At 35.9% G+C, this 17,613-nt stretch overlaps 1 protein-coding gene across 5 annotated transcripts in view; it reads right to left on the reverse strand.

Moving 5' to 3' along the window:
• The window catches only part of DENND4A (DENN domain containing 4A), a 53,213-nt gene that overhangs the window by 24,115 nt on the left and 11,485 nt on the right, over positions 1 to 17,613 (reverse strand). For all 5 annotated transcript variants that reach the window (XM_080626687.1, XM_080626685.1, XM_080626688.1 and 2 more), the window contains 9 exons: positions 13,420 to 13,749; positions 12,559 to 12,808; positions 10,894 to 10,963; positions 9,206 to 9,375; positions 8,288 to 8,529; positions 5,876 to 5,942; positions 2,397 to 2,455; positions 1,595 to 1,739; positions 837 to 1,012 (listed from right to left, as the gene is read on the reverse strand). In XM_080626687.1, the coding sequence (XP_080482813.1) occupies positions 837 to 1,012; positions 1,595 to 1,739; positions 2,397 to 2,455; positions 5,876 to 5,942; positions 8,288 to 8,529; positions 9,206 to 9,375; positions 10,894 to 10,963; positions 12,559 to 12,808; positions 13,420 to 13,727 (1,487 nt within the window). In that variant the 5' untranslated portion in view covers positions 13,728 to 13,749. The remainder of the gene's footprint in view (positions 1 to 836; positions 1,013 to 1,594; positions 1,740 to 2,396; positions 2,456 to 5,875; positions 5,943 to 8,287; positions 8,530 to 9,205; positions 9,376 to 10,893; positions 10,964 to 12,558; positions 12,809 to 13,419; positions 13,750 to 17,613) is intronic.

A 17,613-nucleotide genomic window follows, 5' to 3' on the forward strand; every position in this document is an offset into this window, starting at 1 on the left:
AAAGAACACTGACCAGAGACAAAGTACACAGTGAGAATATTAAACATTATACTGAACTGAAAGTTTAATTCTGAAATACAATTTGAATCACTTTCAAGTGTTTTAGAATCTTGAATTAGAAGCCTTACGCTCTTTCATCTATTTTTATATCACATCATTGCAAGGAAATGAATAATTCTCTGTTTTGATTATCATAACAATATGGACTGTTTCCCCGTGGTTTGAGTGCACTACTGTCCCACACTAGTATTTTAGATACTAAATAACTGGCTTACAGAAAAATGCAGTACTCTACACAGTTCTGAAGGAGAAATGATATAATACTGTTAATTCAGTTGTTAACAGTGGCATGATTCTAAGCCTTAACTGAGATTGTCACCCATGAAAGTTCACATCCCTAATTCTCAACATGAATTTCCTATACTTCATATTGATATGAAGTGTGATTTAATTGTTATAATTTTCAAGCAGATGCTCACATAAAGACATCAGAATTTCTTGAAGACTAAGAAACCTCATCGTGAGAAACAAAATTTATTATTCTCCTGCAGGCACAATGAAGTGAGACACAGTATGGTTAATCCAGGAAATGTGCCAAGATGTGCAATAAGATTTTAATGTAAGACTAAAAGGCAATCATGTTCCGTGAGGATTGTACCTCTACTCTGCTGTGTTGAACAGGAGATACAGTTTCTAGCATGCTCATTTCAAGAAGAAAGTTCAGATGTTTGAAATACCTCTCCCCTGCAAGTTTTGCCAAAAAAGCTAGTTCTTCCCTTTGAAAACAGGAAACAAAAGGAATTAACACAGAAGAAATATTGTTAATAAATACTTACTGAGAAATTGTATTGGTATCTAGGTCAACACAGCTAACGTCTGGTGGAGGGTCATAGAGATCAAAGTATCTTGAATCAATTCCCACTATGAATGGGCACGGTGCACTTAACACATCTGCCAGTGCCAAGGGACAGAGAGGAATATAGGGGCAAGGCCAGTGGAAGGGAAATATCATCTTTGGAAATATGCAGAGACAAAAACATAGGTTTAACATCTATAATAGTATAATCTATGCAAGCAAACCCCACACTTCACTAACTGCTATGTCACAATTATTTAACATAACAGATAATTATTACTAAAAATCTAGATGCAGAGTATTGAATAAAAAAACGCACTCATTTCTCTAAAATTCCATTTGTAGTATAAAGCTTTTCAGTATAATAGACTGTATATAGCAGAGGTACCAAAACCGCTAGTGAAAACAGGCAGGAAAGTAGCATACATTTCAAATTCTGCCAGAGAATACAGTGCTATTTGGGAACATCAGGAACTTGTATTTAGTGCATTGTGATCACCAAACAACATCCTTATTTACAACATTTACACACAAAGAGCCAACAACAGTTAGTCTCGCTCTTCTATATTTGTGAGGCTATCATTAGCATTGTGAATTTTTCTCTCTAATGATCTTTATTTTTATTCTTATTTATAAGTAACCTCTAAGCCTAACAGCACTACTACTAATTTTAGATTTTATCTAAAAAACATTCTTTTTTCCACTTGCAGGTATATGATTAAAATACCCGTTACTTACAGAGACTAACGCCTCTGTCACACTAGTAAGGACAGAAGGTCGTAATGAATGGATGAGAATTTTATGTTCCGTCACAGCAAACACAAGTAGAGTTACTGCATTTTCAGGTCCTAAATTCTGAAGTAGCGTAGAAAACTTGCCTCCACTGTAAGAGAATATTAACACACTGGTGAGTTACAGTGGACCATAAAAAGAAATGCTCAACAGCAAAAGAGAAAACCAGGCATTAGAGTGGGATTTCATGAACACACACCTGCAAATCTTTCTTTCAAAGACTGCAAAGCAGACTACATGGTACACTTGACTGTTCAGTGAAGAATGGTTACTTCCCAGTAGTAACAATTGTCTTTAACCATAGTCTTTAATCAGTCTAGACTATTTTCAGGATACACACATGATGATTTTTCTTTAAGGAGCCACTTACAGGGAGACAACATGCATGTCTTTAATCACTCTCCTGAACTGAGACATGACAGTTAAGACAGTCACAGAACTCCTTCAATTCCCTTGCAAAACTAAAGCTTCCTATCTTGAGAACTCAGGTACCAACTCCTAGAAAGGGAATTAACAATCTATATTCTTCCTCAAGAACCACTATAATGACTTGAAAACACATAGATATTGCTCAGTAAGTAGGTATCCTTGTCAGGGCTCAGGTCTAATCACATAAATAAAGCTCCAGACACACTTGCTACAAAAGGCACTAGAAAAGGTAAGGTAATTTGCACAGCTACAGCTCAAAGTACCAAATCTTTTCCGCAGTGTAGATCAGAATACATTTCACAATTAAACAGTCACTTGCCTCAGTGGAAGAGGTGATGACACAGGTTGGCTAAGAATCAGGTTATCATGTGGAGATAGCTGGAAAAAGATTTTAAAATACATTCTTTTATTGTGAAGTTTGGACACATTTATTAGAACTTACACAACTATAACAAAGAACACCTAAAAATAAAATTTAAACTAAGCTGAACCTTATATATCCCAGTTGTACAGCACTGTAAGAAGCAGCGCGCAGTGCTATGCATCAGTATCTTCTACTAAAAACCAGGCAAAGCACAATCTTTCTTTCTTGGTCAGAACTGAACACGTTGCATATTCATAAAGAGGAATTTAAAATAGCTAATACTGCAAAAAACTGAATATATTAACTGCTGAAAAATAAAGCCTTCTGTATTTTAAGGGAAGTGAGGACCCATACTTCATACATAGCTTTCAGGGGCCAGAGTGGGGATTCTTTTTGGATTTAAGGGGAAAGAGATGGATAACATGCATGAAAGGGAGAGATGTGGGGTCATAGCATAAGGTAATATTGTCTTCAGAAGACATCAGAATTAGCCTTTTAGCTGGTAGAAACAGCTCAGTTTTGATAGAATCTTCAAAATTTGCATTAGTTGAAGATCCAAGACAAAGATCTTATTAATTCACATTTTTCTTACAGTGATATGACATCAAGAGAAATCATTCATATACCCAGCACGAATAGGATGACTCAAATGAGGACAAGTATACAGATACACGGTCAACTTATCAAAGCTCAGGCTGACATTTTCAGCCAAAGTAAATCCAAGGTAACAAGATACCAGTTACTTTCATCCTCCCTTTAAGTGGTCATGCATTTTCTATCTATTGTATAAAAGCACACATACAAGCAGCAGTAGTAATTTAGTAACCTTTAGTAACATTTCATTTCTGAGTGATAACAGATAACCAGACAACAGAAGATGAGATGAATTAGTAACACAAATGCCAAAGCGCTAAGTCACCTAACATTGCGCCTAGACAGACACACAGAACACAAGGCATTAGCGAGAGTCTCTACAAAACTGCTTCCTTGCATATTTCATGTAACAGAGCTTTTGAAGGCTGATGCTACATTTAGCTTCAGTGACAAATGAGGATGGCCACACCACTCTACATGCTCGATTTATCTTCAAATAAGTCACCTTGTGACAACCACCACCATTAGCTTGTTCAGGGAAAGAATTCAGACAACTCATTTTTTCAGACCGAGGTAACCTTCATTAACTACCCTCAGAAAGGAAGCTTCAGCCTAATGTCCTATAGCTTTTGTGTTTCACAAAAGCAGATCAACACAACCAAGCATCTATTCCAGAAGTGTCTCCCCCTTAGGCAGAAGCGGCACTTACTGACCCCATTCTTCAGAGAGACAAACACATTACTCAGTGTGCTCTTAAAGTTTTCAGGTTGTGAAATACAACATTGGAAGACAAATATCTGCGTAATCAGGGGATGCAGGACATGGAGTCTAGCAGATCCCAGATCAGAAACAACTTATCAACAACGGCAGCTGGAGAACAGGAATCAGGAACACTCCTGAATATTTTACTAATGGCTATAATTTCTTGGAAACTTAAAAGTCAGGCACACGGCATGCTCTCTCTCACTTGTAACAGATACCAAGAAGGATCTAAGAATGGGTTAGATATCCACACTGGCATACACATAGTTACTAAAAATACAGCAGGTTTCATTTTCAGAAAGCATATAAGCACTTGCAAGAAATTCTACAGCAACACATATTCAGAAGGATTTGCAATACTAGTTATTTAGCAAAAGATCACCATGTTTTCAAATAATAAGCTTCAGAGTGAAATTACTACAAGAAATGACTGAAGAATAGCAAAATGAAATCCTAAAAGCTCATTTTCAAGAATACAGACATTTCCCCCATTATTTAGGAAAACATCTTCAATACAATCACCTGTGATTTTATCCAGTGCAGTATTCAAATGTCAAAAGTCCCTGAAAGCAGCTGAAAGGAAGTACTTCTTAGACCTAAATTACCACTGCTTATTTTAAAAGCAGTTTGTCCTCCATCTGTACTACCAACTACTAAAGTTGTACTAACTTGATGCATACAACATTTTGAGAATGCTGTCTATATATATACACACACACAGATAAGTAATAAATATATACAAGATATGTAAGGTATAAGAGACATAACTTCATGCCACTTGCTCTAGGTTCTCAGACTTTGTTTCAGGATATACACCCATTTATACTTTGACAGTTACCCACAACTCAGACTTATAAAAATTAAATGTTTTTCTCTAAACTGACTTATAGTTCCCTGTAAATATCTTTAGTGTTCCCAAGCACAAATATTTTACTGAATGTGAATTAAGAAAAAAACAAACCGAGACCTGGGTTTTGAATTGAACTTTAAAATCATAGTAAAAGTGACAGAAGTGTCAGATACAGTTTCAGTATAACTCCAAAATATATTTCTCCAACCCCTTTTCAGTATTAGTAATTAATGTCACTTCTTTAGAATACCTAAGTATGCTAAGGAAGATTTTTAATACTCAATACGTTCTATAAAGCCATAACCCAAGATTGTATTTACTCTGAATGACTTCACTAGCTTATGGGCTACTACATTAAGACTGAAAACTGCAGAGGGCTCTCCATATTTTATTTCATGCAAGTAATAACAGAGTTACACTGGTTTGACCAATTTGTTCAAAACCACATGATTGGTAGAATAACTACAAACAGAATAGAGCTGTCTTTTTCTTAGCAATCAAATTTTAACATGTCTATACTCATTCTGCCTCTTAGGAAGAAAAAAAGTATCAAAGTCTAATACCACTTCACTTAAGAAGTCTTTGAGAAAGGGATTTCCTCTCTCCTACCAACAGTGACATGGGTGCAATTTCACATAACTGGTAACCTAATTCTGGCAATTATATCCTTTCACTCACACCCAGTAAAATATGCTGGGTCTTGCAGGTAGGCCAGAATAAGGGTCATATTTGATGAAGTGCCTCTGTTGAATGTGTGCAGCTCTTGCAGTTTTCAGTAAGAGCTATCCATTATGTAGAGGACAGCAGGAAGCCCTTTGGGAAAAGGGGCAATCAGGAATATACACCTCACATCTGGTTTTAATTTTACTTATTTATTTTACACTCAGCCTTTGTACAGTAGCAAGAAGAAAACAGTTCAAAAGCTACTGCAAAAGTCAAACCAGATGCAGACTTTGAGTAGTTTGTCATTAATTTTCATATACTCTGAAAGAAAGAAAATCAGGTTCTAAGCTTACTAAGCAGTTCCTGAAAGATCTCATTAAAGTCCTTAACCAAAAGGAAACAGAACGGTGAGAAATCCGTAAAAATTAAGTGTATGAATTTAGGAAAACAATCCTGAGCAGTAAGAACAATTAGAACATAAATATTCCATTTTCTATTTACTAACCTGCTCAGCTGCTGTTTTGTCTTCACTGAAGACACAGCTATTAAGAAGAAATTTACTTACCTGAACGAGAATTCTTGGCCTCTGAGGGGATGGAAAAGGAACTTTATGCATGAAATGGGAAATGTGTCTAAAGGAGAAGAAAAATACTGATTTAGTGGAAGTTACAAGCTTCAACTGCTTTACCTCAAGACAAAGTTATTGTCAGTAACAGAAATCATTATATAAAAATGGCACATAATTATTCAGGAGACAGAGAGCAAGAAAACCCAGCACCCAAACCCTACAGGGGTTTTGTGACCTTCAAAACCTATTTTTCTACTAGTGACATCCCAAGCAGCAGGCCAGATTATCTATCAGACCATGAGGTTGGTTTGTGAGACTGAAAAAGTACAAAGAGCTTTTTAACAAAGAGAAATAAAAGTAAAGTAGAAATATTGATGCTTGAGCATTGTAACACCATATTACAGCCATGCTTCTAAGACTGGCCTGAAATAGCATGATTCCTCAGAGACAATAACTGGTTATTTGCCAAGAAATATTCACAGCTGTGTATCAAAGAGAGTCATTAAGTTCATTCATTTTCCTCACTTTCAAATACAAAATGTTAGATAAGATTTCTGATTAAAAAGTATTAAAGTTCTTCCATATACTACAAATACAGATTTATTTTTTAAGCTCTCAGTTTTACGAAGTGACCGAATTTGTACAAGTTCTAAATGTGTAGGAGTTCTACATGATACACATGCATGTTTAGAGAAACTACTTGCAGTCAGTAGAAAGTCAGGAAGAAACAGGTAATCCATCATAAATCACATGCTATAGCACTACAACACTTTTCTATGATTTCTGCAACTCTTACCATTATTATGACACAGACAACCAACCAAAGTTGGAAGAAATTCGGACAAACCCACAAATAAGCATTGATTTATACAGAAGACTTGTTCTACATATTTCTCATTCAAAGCTACACATTTCATATTTTATTGTAGCCACATATCACACATTTAGATGTATGCAAAACCCCCAATTTCTACTGGTTTTATTTTTGTGTACTTGTGTCATGTTTAACTTTTTTGTTGCAGTTCTATAAGGACGTAACTGGTCTTAACCATAAGCAAAACTGTGCCACCTTCTCCAGCACTCCTCAGCCGATCTCCCTTGTGTCAGCATCAGTGCCTGTGCAGCCACACGGCAAATAAGAACAGGAAAGGAATCAGGCTGACAACAGATTTGGGGTTTTGTCTTTATTAGCAGTGTATGAAGATGGTCACAGACCATATAGCAAACATCAAGGGAATGGCCTGCTGCTTGCAGTAGCCGGGCTGCCTGAAAATGTTCAAATACACACATATGGCATAGACAACCTTCATCATCATTAAAACAGTCAAAGAATCTAGGCTAGATACTATATTAACTTTGTGCAACAGAGTGTAGGTGTATTTAAACTATCCACAGTAAGTTGACCAGTCAGTTTACAAATCAGAATAAGCAAATAAATCTGCAAAATCAAAATTTATAGAATATTTATTTCCTTCTCATTTTATTCCTTCATGAAAATCAAAACCCAAAAATAGTTCTAAGATTAAAAAAATAAAATCTTTTCATTTTTGGAAGTTCACACTGTCAGAATTTTAAAACAAGTACAGTAGATACAAAGTGGAATACTGAAGTGGGCAATAGCAAAAAAATCCTCAATGCACAAAGTCAAAGTCTCATAGAAGTTAGTATTGAAGTTTAACCTGAAAAAAGTTTGATGTGTAATAAAATATAAAAGCAAATAGTGAATTTGAAATCTGATGCAGTGAAAAGTTATGTTAGCCCAGATGTGCTAAACTATATTACGTATCAATTACAGGTATCATAGATCATAAAATAGTTTGGGTTGGAGGGGACCTTCAAAGGTCATCTAGTTCCAACCTGCCTGCAATGAGCAGGGACATCTTCAAACATAGCAAGTTACTCAGCCACTTCTTGGATGTAAAGATTTTCTCTGCATTTTAAGAAGTGAAATCCTCTATGTAGGAAGGAAATTAGGTTTATTTATCACAAATAGAGGAAGATTACTAGTACAAAAACAAAATTCAATCTGCTTAATTACCTCTCTTTACAAATAGTCATTTGAAAAACACCACAAACCCACGTATTTCATTCTCCTACCTTAACATATGCAACATTAAGAAAGGATTTATGATCTTGCTCCTGCTAAACACGATGCTAAAGGGTGCAAAGCTAATTAAAAAAGGTTTTCTGAGACACTATTGCAGGCACTTATATTACAAATAAAAACCTGGGTTTATTTGAGAAAGTAGGTAAAGATACATTTAATCAGCAGAGAAAAGTGTTTAATCTTGTGTAGCCATATTTAATGCTTGGTGACTTAAAGTCAAATGGATATTACAGGAAACTTAGAAGTAAAAAAAGAGCTCTCATTAACTGAAACTACTGCTACAAATCTCTAAAATTACTTACTTCTCAATGGGTAGGACATGCGGCCCAGAGATGGAGTAACGATACAGAAAGGTAAGAAACTTCTTGAAAGCATCAAAGAAAGGCCAGTGAGAGAGCAGACAGATGCATTTATTTGTTTGAACTGTTCTGCATGTGTCTGACTTTCCCTCAGCAGCAGCTGCTAATCCCAGTTGAGATTTTTGTTTCTCTGTGAGATTCTCTTCAGGATACAGTTCATAAAACTGAATAGCAGCACCATATACCTGCAAACAACAGTAGATTTGAGTCAATAAATCTGCCTCAATCTTCAAAGCAATCTAACAAACCCCAAACATGCAAGGGAAATCAGGTCTATGTCACTGCTTGAAAAGTTACATTAATGCATCATCTTTTGAAGCAATATATTCCAGAACACTCATGGCTGTGAAAATCCAGACTGTCTGTTATTTATTTAAAACACTTAATGTCATATGAGAAAGAGTAATTTGCAAAACAATTTAAGTGAGAGAAAAAGAATGATTATAGAGAGTACCACTACAATTGCATTTAAAGCTATTTTAGTACTCCTTTATACACAACTCAAAGCAGTATTCTTCTGACATCCAATCTGCTTTTTAGAACAAGTAAATACATGCAAGGTTGTTTCCATGCTTGCAATAAAAATAGTATACTTGCATGTAGACGCAGTCAGAATTTTTATAGCTCTCTAGTTTCAAAGGCCAACATGATCGGAAAGCAAAGGAGTACAGGTCTATATGACCAACAGTCCGGCAGTGAAATAAATACAAGTCACTCTTTAAAGCAGGCTCTGAGAATTTAAGCTTAAACACATAGATTCAATTTGCCTGTAAAAATATGCATTATCATAATCCTGAACAGATAAACGACTAAATTTTCAACCAAAATTATTAACTATTATTTTCTAAACTTTCAAAATACCTTTTCTGCAGAAGCTCCAGTTAGTACAAATGTAGAAAAAACTGGGAGAGGGTATTTACTGTTAGATGGCCAACATTCAATCGTTGCACCCATAGGTAGACAAAAAAGAGGCACAGATTCTGGTAATGGGAATGATTCATAATCTTCTTCGGGATATCTACATATTAATCCTATAAAGGCAATTTGTAAAGAGGCAGTTATGTAAGGAATAGCAGAAATGTATTTGTAATAGCTCATTCCATAAAAAATGCCCAGAAATATCATATATGAGCATACACTAACTTCAGAAAATCAGTAAAGTAGTAAATAATCAGGCATAGCAAATAGCTGGAAAGGGGCAGGAAGCTTCCAACGCTTAAGGAGAAACCACCTGACTAAAACATTGGACTGAAATCCCACTTTCTATTCTAGGAACTCTTAATAACTAATTTATCTTTCTGTTTGCAGGTTGCGTGCACCTCAAATCTTACAATAATTCACATTCATCACTGATACGAGTAAAATTTTAAAATTTAGTTTAAAAACTAGTAACCTGAATAATTGAGAAATAAAACTGATACCTTCAGTTACGAAAGCACTTAATTCCTGCCAACAAAAGTCTCCTGAAAAATCTGATACGTTAGATACTATATTATTATTTTTAATATCAATAGAATCAAGCCAATTAATTATGCTGATCCACTTCAACTGAGGATTCAGCTAATGTGCTATCAGACTAATGTGTTTAGACTTCATTTTAAACATAGCTGTAAAACACAAAGTTCTGAAGAGGCTCTTAGCATACAGGTCTTCAATGACATCATGGGGCTGCAGCAATGTAGCCTTTCCTGTTGCCAACCCAGGGGACTCAAAACTGAGAGCAAATATTGCGGGAAGGGATTTAGGATTTCTCTGCATTAGAGCACACAATCGTTCTTTTCTAATATACAGTGAAATATTAATGAGCAATAAAAAATAGTAATCAAGAAGGGCAGTGGTCTTTTCCCACCCTCAAGAAGCAAACTTTTGTGCAAGCTACTACCAGGTGTGGGGCCTTTTCCAATTTCTGTCTATTTACAGACTTATCTTCCACTTTTAGTTAGTCCTAAACTACCGTTGTCTACAGACAGCAGCATCTCAAAGGGATACAAGTAAATTAATGCTTAAGTCTGAATCATGCTAATGACTTGCACTCAAACAAAATCAGGGCCCAACACATTTCAGCACAGCCATAGCAAATCTAATTCTGACTTATAAATAAAACAATGAAATAAAGATGATAGACAATCCAAAAATACTTAAAGAGCTCAGTGCCACTGGTGTGCAGGGCAGTGTGGAAGTCTGCAGTATCCTTCATTTTAAGGAACATTTTGATCATGAAAATGCACCAATTTTTGCAGTATTTTCTTCTGCATATACACACACACAGATCCTTAAAGAGTTATCAGCAACAAAAAATAGAGGTGGCACATGCACAGGTTTGTGAAACCTATCAAAACACAACTGAGCTTCCAATTATAAGCAAGTTTTAAATCAAACTGTTTAGTACACTGTTTTAGAAGAATTCTTTGGGAGAAGAGCCTTTTTTTTGGATAGTGGTAAGACAGTGTCTTTGTTAAATAATCCTTCAATAAAAATACCTGCTGCGCTACAAACAAGCCTGTATATCCTGACTTGAGGATTAAAAAAGCTAAATAGTAGTTACATACCAGCTTTATATGATATGGTGTTGGTTTTTGCCACAGACTTTTTATAACATAAATACACTGCTGAGCCCCACTGTAAAACAGAAGAAATTATTGGATTACATGAAGAAATATAACAAAAGGATGTAACAGAAGAGAGTGAAGAAAAACCTCCTCTTCCTTGTTTACAAAGAACCACAGTTTACACACAAAACCATACAGCATCAAGATATAGGAATTTTGGGCTGGCTACTCTATCCTTTCTGACAACAACACAGCCATGTAACTGAAAGGAAAGCAGCTTGTTAGCTCCAAGCTAACCAACCCAAGGCGTATGTCTGTAAACTGCAACTGGTTTAGGGACTGAAGCATGACATCTGTAAATACTTCTCCAAAGCATTTTGTTAACACAGCTACAGAATTTTAAGTACAATTGTAATCCATACAAATATTTAAACCTTTCGCCATTTTGTTGAACATCTGGATTAAGTGTGTATATAGACAGCTATACATACATCCATGCACACATTTATGTATATATATACACACACAGGGTGCAATGTTTCTGTTATTAACTGCATTTCTATTACTTTAATACTTAATTCTTTCATGTCTACATTTTTATTTTAACCATGCTAATCTTCAAACCCAATTGCTTATTCCATCTCTGACTTCAGAGTCTGCGAAATACTGCAGCACAACATCAGAGTCCTTGCAGCTTCCAAACAATTCTCTTTCTGGCATGGTTAATATTTTAAAATACTTTTGAAGTTCTCAATTTCTGGACATGAATAAAGAACATGGAAAGCCACAGAGAAGACCAGCACCCTTTAAGGGCACACAAAGCTTTTATAGATGGAAGAAAGATAGAACAGTTTCCATTAGACAGCACTCCCATAACCCAGTCAATACAGGGACTGGTAGAACTGAAAATTCCATTTGTTAATCTACAGGCATTTATTTAAAAACAAATACAAATCAATTTCCATGATCTTTTTTGCATGATACTACTTGCATATGTGGTCAGCAACCTCATCAGTGTGCTGACTTTTGAGGACCCTACAAGAGCCAGCATACACGGCTGCAGATTTGACCAGGAGACACCTAAATATTAAGTTCTGCAATACAAAGTGCTGTGACACCTGTGTCTTATGGCAGGTCCAGCTCTGGAACCATATTAAGCATTTAAACAGGCTTAGTCAACAGCATCAAACATTGCTCACACGTAACTTTCTTCAAAAAAGAAAAGTTTGTGAAACTACTGAGGAGACTGACATTTATAAAATAGCAGTGGAGGAAACAGGAAACTTTAAAAACAAACCAGAAGCCAGTTGTTAGATACAGGATTCCCATCACACCAGTAAAAAAAAATCAGTGTCAGAAACAGCCACGTCTTTAAAACGTCCAGTTATACACATGATGACACAACAGGTTCTTAAGAACTAATCCAAAACTGCTGAAGTCAGCATTTCCAAATCAGCACTAAAAAGATTTATTTGCTCCAAGACCTCCAAAGAGACTTTGTTCCAAGCAGGAACAAAGAAATGTAATCCTCCAACTCTTCCAGGATTCGATTTCTCTTTGGAATGTGCTTATCAAAATTTGTCACTCTGAGAATTGTCACAAACACTCCACATGCATTACACCATTGAGTATCAAGTGTACAAAAATCTAGATTTTGATTCTTACCATGCTATTATTAAGATTCTTGTCAACCTTGCAGAATGTGTGTGGAGGGGTTTCTCCTTTACTTGGTATGATTATACATATATCCGTAACAGCCAGTGTGTTCAGTGTCATGTTTTCGGATGCTCTTCGGTAAGTGATGTACACTCGCTGTGATGAGGCACTGCCACTGATGTTAGCAGGCCGACCATAGGGAGTGGTTTGAATTATTTTACAACCTTGCTTTACTCTTTCTTTCCCATCATATAAAACCCTAGTTGAAACAGGATGAACAAAAGTTAGAAGCCCCATCTTCTTTAAACACTTTGAATACTAATATTATACTAAGAACTGTAACTAAATAGTACTAATTTAACAGCAGCTCTTGTCTCATCTCTGATCAAAACATGTTTATGGACAGGTTTAGGTCAAACTATACCAAGCTGCTTACAGAAAAGCTTCATATCAATAAACTACACTAGTTTCCACATGTATAATCACTTTAAAGTGTTTTGTTTACTGCAAGACAGTATTATTTTCAATTCTATTAAAGATTCATTGCCTGATCCTAGAACCATCATACAACTCATCTCTTTTCAATCTGTATTAAATAGGTTAAGCATCTTATCTCAACCCAAATATATACATTGGAAATTATAAATGGCTTTGAAAACTCCAAAATGCAAAGGATTACAGTTGTCATTAAAATCCATTCAGCAGGCATTTTTCCTACCATACTGGTTACTGCTCAAGTCAACAAGTATCTTCCTGTTTAGAGCTTTGCCTTGTACTAAAAAAGGATAAGATTTCAATAAATCTGCTTTATTTGCTCATTAGTCAAATTAAACTGCCAAAATCACCTCCTAGAACAGAAAACCCACTCACCCCAAATCAGTAAGCGGGGGCTTATCCCTCCCTCGGCGATAACAAAGGTACATTTGAGGTCCTACAAGACTGCCATTATTGAGATCTGCAGACAGTCCTGAGGGAGTAACATCTATACATTTATATCCCTGAGGAACTTCCTCCCCCAGAGATTTATTAAGTACTGTTACATCTGTAATAGGTTCTTTTGGTTTAGCGATTTTATGGCAAGCATCATTGAAGTGGATTTCTTCCTCTAGTGGTTTGGAAATATCTGTTAGTCCTGCGACAACAAAGTAGTCGGCAACACGAGCCCCTTTGTCTTCCATCTTCCATTACAAGATGCTCTAACTGGCAAGAAAGAAACAAGTATCAATATGTTTAAAGGCAATTATAAGATATCAGAAGCAACAGAATTATATTTATCTTTAGAAAATGCAGTAACATAAATGAATACACAATAGAAGAATACAAAAGAAATAGAGAGATCCATCATCAGATCATGTAACGTTTTTCATCTGTAACCACAACCTCTCTCCAATCTGGAATTCTGAACCACAATCGTGAGTTGTTAAATCTTGAAATGGAAAATCCAAGTGGCCTCTTTTTGTTAACTTATACACCAGAGTAACTGAACCAACAGGAACAGTAACAGCAAAATGCTATCCAAAGTTTCACAAGTAGCTCTCTACTGGTGAGTAGTTTGACTGAGCCAAAAAAGTTCTTATGTATTTTGCATATAGTCTATTACCACACTCTGTTCACCGTGACAATGGATCTTCTAAGGCGTGATGTGCAACTAATTCGCTTCCTGAATATTAAATATATATGCAAAGGCTGTCTTGATTATTCTAAAGATATACATTTGCAGCTATCGCACCCCATAAGATTTTACATCAGATACCAAGGTCAGATCTTGGAGTATTTTTGCAGGCTTAAAGTTGATGTAACGTTGGTTTATAGCATATGGGGGCTCGGATCCCTGATATGAACCTATCCACATCCAGCAATATACCAGCTTTTATCCCAAACCTTAAAAGCAAGTCAACTTCAACGGACTACAGATCACTGTGAAACAAAAACATTCAAGACCAGATGAAGTTTTTCATAATAAGAAGCAACACAGTCCTGCTGTTCCAGTCAAATTGTGCGGGGAAATTACATCCTTCCTGGAACATACTGATTAGAAAAAAATATCTTTGTATACAATTCTTTCTGTATAGTTGTTTTGAGGCTCTTTTTGCAATGTTTGCTACCAACGTTGTAAACTACCTTCAGCACAGGACAAAATAATATGTATGGAATGAAAAGATGGCCTTGCAAAGAATATGTGCACCACATAGCAGGAGATTGAGTTTCCTTTTTTTCAGACACTTTAATACTATTGCAAGCCACTTAAATCCCATGTCTTATTTTCTTATTTAACAGCTTGATTTTGCAAGGAAAGAAGATACTTCCCGCTCTTTCATGGAACATTGAGCAATGGGCTAAAAACGTTTATCTAAGTCACCCATATGTGCTGGAACCTCAGTAAAGTAGCTTCAGGAAGTTTACTGTCATCAAGTTCCAGACTTTTTAAGCCAGACAAGATATTTAAAACTCCCTTGTTTAATTAATTTTGTTTGGGTGTAAATTTTTATTGCATGAGAAATTGTTGCAACACTCTCCAGAGCTTGCTAACATTCAGAAACTCAACCAGCACAATTCAGAACAGTTTGAATGGTTGGTACAAGACTTCAGTTTTCAGGCCACCTTTATTCTAGTTGCTTTATCTCCCTTTATTTTTTGCTCTAATACCATCATGAGTTCAGGATTTTACCAACAAATTTTCATTAAAACAAGCAAAATAAATTTGGACATTGCTCACTGATAATGAGAAATACTAAGTCATAAGTTGATACTGTGCATTTAATCAAATTGATTAAAGTTGTTGGAAGCTGACCTCAAAGATTTCCAGCACCAGTCCCTGCTCAAGAAGGAAAAATGTTAGCCTGTGCCTGACCACTGCTATCGACCTCATCCACCAGTGCAAGAAAGGGAATTCCATCTTCCTGTTCTTATTTTATAGGTTGCTTGTATTTTGTTGCAGTAACTGACTTGACTTGTGACTTCTAAAGCCACAAGGAAACGAGTAACAGTTTTAATTTTAAGGTTACTTGCATTATTCAAGAAAACACCAAGAAAAAAAAACCCTAAAAAGCCCCCTGAATTATCCAACCTTCTTTGCTTGCTATATGGTCAATAAGTAATATGGGACACTTCAGACCACATGATCACTGGAAACCAGCCATCAATATACAGTATTGTACCGGTTTGCAAACAACAGTTCAGCTTGTTTTCTGAAAGAAGAGAGAATGTAGTTACAAAACTAAGCTGTGTTTAACCTAAAATCAGTTATTTCAAAGCCATCTGGAATACGTTACTCAGCAGTATATGAGATCAATAACTACAAACTCAAAACTTCTCCTTGAGCAATATATTCAAAGACACAAATTCAACCACTGTATATGTTGCCCATTATTTGACTGTACATCTGGCTTCAGCAAACAACAAATTCATGGGGAGATAAAGAAGCTTCATGAAGCATCTTTAAACTCCAGCAAAGACCAAACTCAAACATCTTTTAGCTACCATGACTGGAGTTCTAAATATTTTATAACATTAACAATTCTCTGTAAAACTTAACTGTGTTATACTACATTTTAACTATGATGAAAACTTTCTGTCTTTATCAACCAGCACTCACTGGCTAACCTGTAATAGCTTTTTTTAAAGCTGCAGTACACTGGCAAGCATTTGCTCTTTAGGTAAAAACATTTAAAACACAGAGCATAAGCAGTTACTTTTAAAAAGCATCACTTAAAAATGCATCAAGAAATGTAGAAAGAAAAAATAACAGTGCTTCATAACAATGATCAGGAAAGAGCTATGGTCAAAGACTGCTTAGAAGTACTCCTCAAGAACTGCTGAGGAAGGCAGGGCTGGCTAAGTAAAATCTACCAACCAACCAACTTAAACTCAATGCTTACACCATCGTGAGCTCTGGTGAAAGAGTTTTCTATTAAAAGACAGAAGGTAAACTGAAAGCTGGCAAGTCTTGCATATTTGTGTATGAAAAATGCCCCACCATCACAAAGCAGCAGAAGCACCACAAAACTGAACGTTGCCTTAAAGATGATGAGTTGGAAAAACAAAGTTTTGCTTTGTTCCTATTCTCATTAGCATTATTTTGCAAAGCTACACCAGTGTCTGGAGGGCTTCACAATGCCTTTTTAATTGAAAACTGGTCTAGTAATCAAAAATTATACAAATTATGACTCTTAAAATTGCAAGGTTTATACCATCAGTGTATTAGCAGCACACCACTCCAGTTTAATTAGCCGAGACAGCATTACAACTAAACAGAAAGATATATACACATTAAACTGAAGAATCATACTTATCTCACAAGCCTATTATTTATTTCACATTAAGTTTATATTAAAATTCTTAAATTCAAACATTCATTTATCCCCAAAAGCACTTTCAAGTAAAACTGGGACAAGCTCTCCTCATTTAGAGCCAGGTAAAATTAGAATCCCCTACGTACTAACAGCTGCTATCATACAAATTTGCTTCCTAAGGTTATAGCAAGTCATACAGAAGCCAGCAAATCTGTCATAATTTTAAGCGGATTTTACAGAAGGAGGAGGGAAGCTGATGATGCATCATTCATATCTGCCCCATCCCCGGCAGTGTTCAAGGCCAGGATGGACAGGGCTTGGAACAACCTGCTCTAGTGTCCCTGCCCATGGCAGGGGGTTGGAAGTGGATGAGCTTTAAGGTCCCTTCCCACACAAACCATTCCATGATCTATGATGATTCTATGATCTTCACCTTTGGATATAAAGGCTTGCAGCAAAAAATGCAATAAAATGCATAAGACATCAAATAGTTCAGTGGTATTTTATTCAAGCTAACTTAAGACTTTACTAGAGCTAGTGTGGTACTGAGTTTACAACATCTGTTTACCGTGAGAGCAGATTTATGCAAACTTTATGTTAACAGACCCCAGTAAAAAGGTGTATAATGTGAGCTAATTCAGTGACAATCATTTTGTGAAAAGCAATTCATATAAACTGAAATTCAGACAAGCCTGAATAATTTCTGTAGAAGCTGTTACCATGAAGGTATTCCAAAGCAGGTTGTGATTATGTACATCAAGTCATACATGCA

The sequence above is a fragment of the Psittacula echo genome, assembly GCF_963264785.1.
Source record: "Psittacula echo genome assembly, chromosome: 10".
NCBI lineage: Eukaryota > Metazoa > Chordata > Aves > Psittaciformes > Psittacidae > Psittacula > Psittacula echo.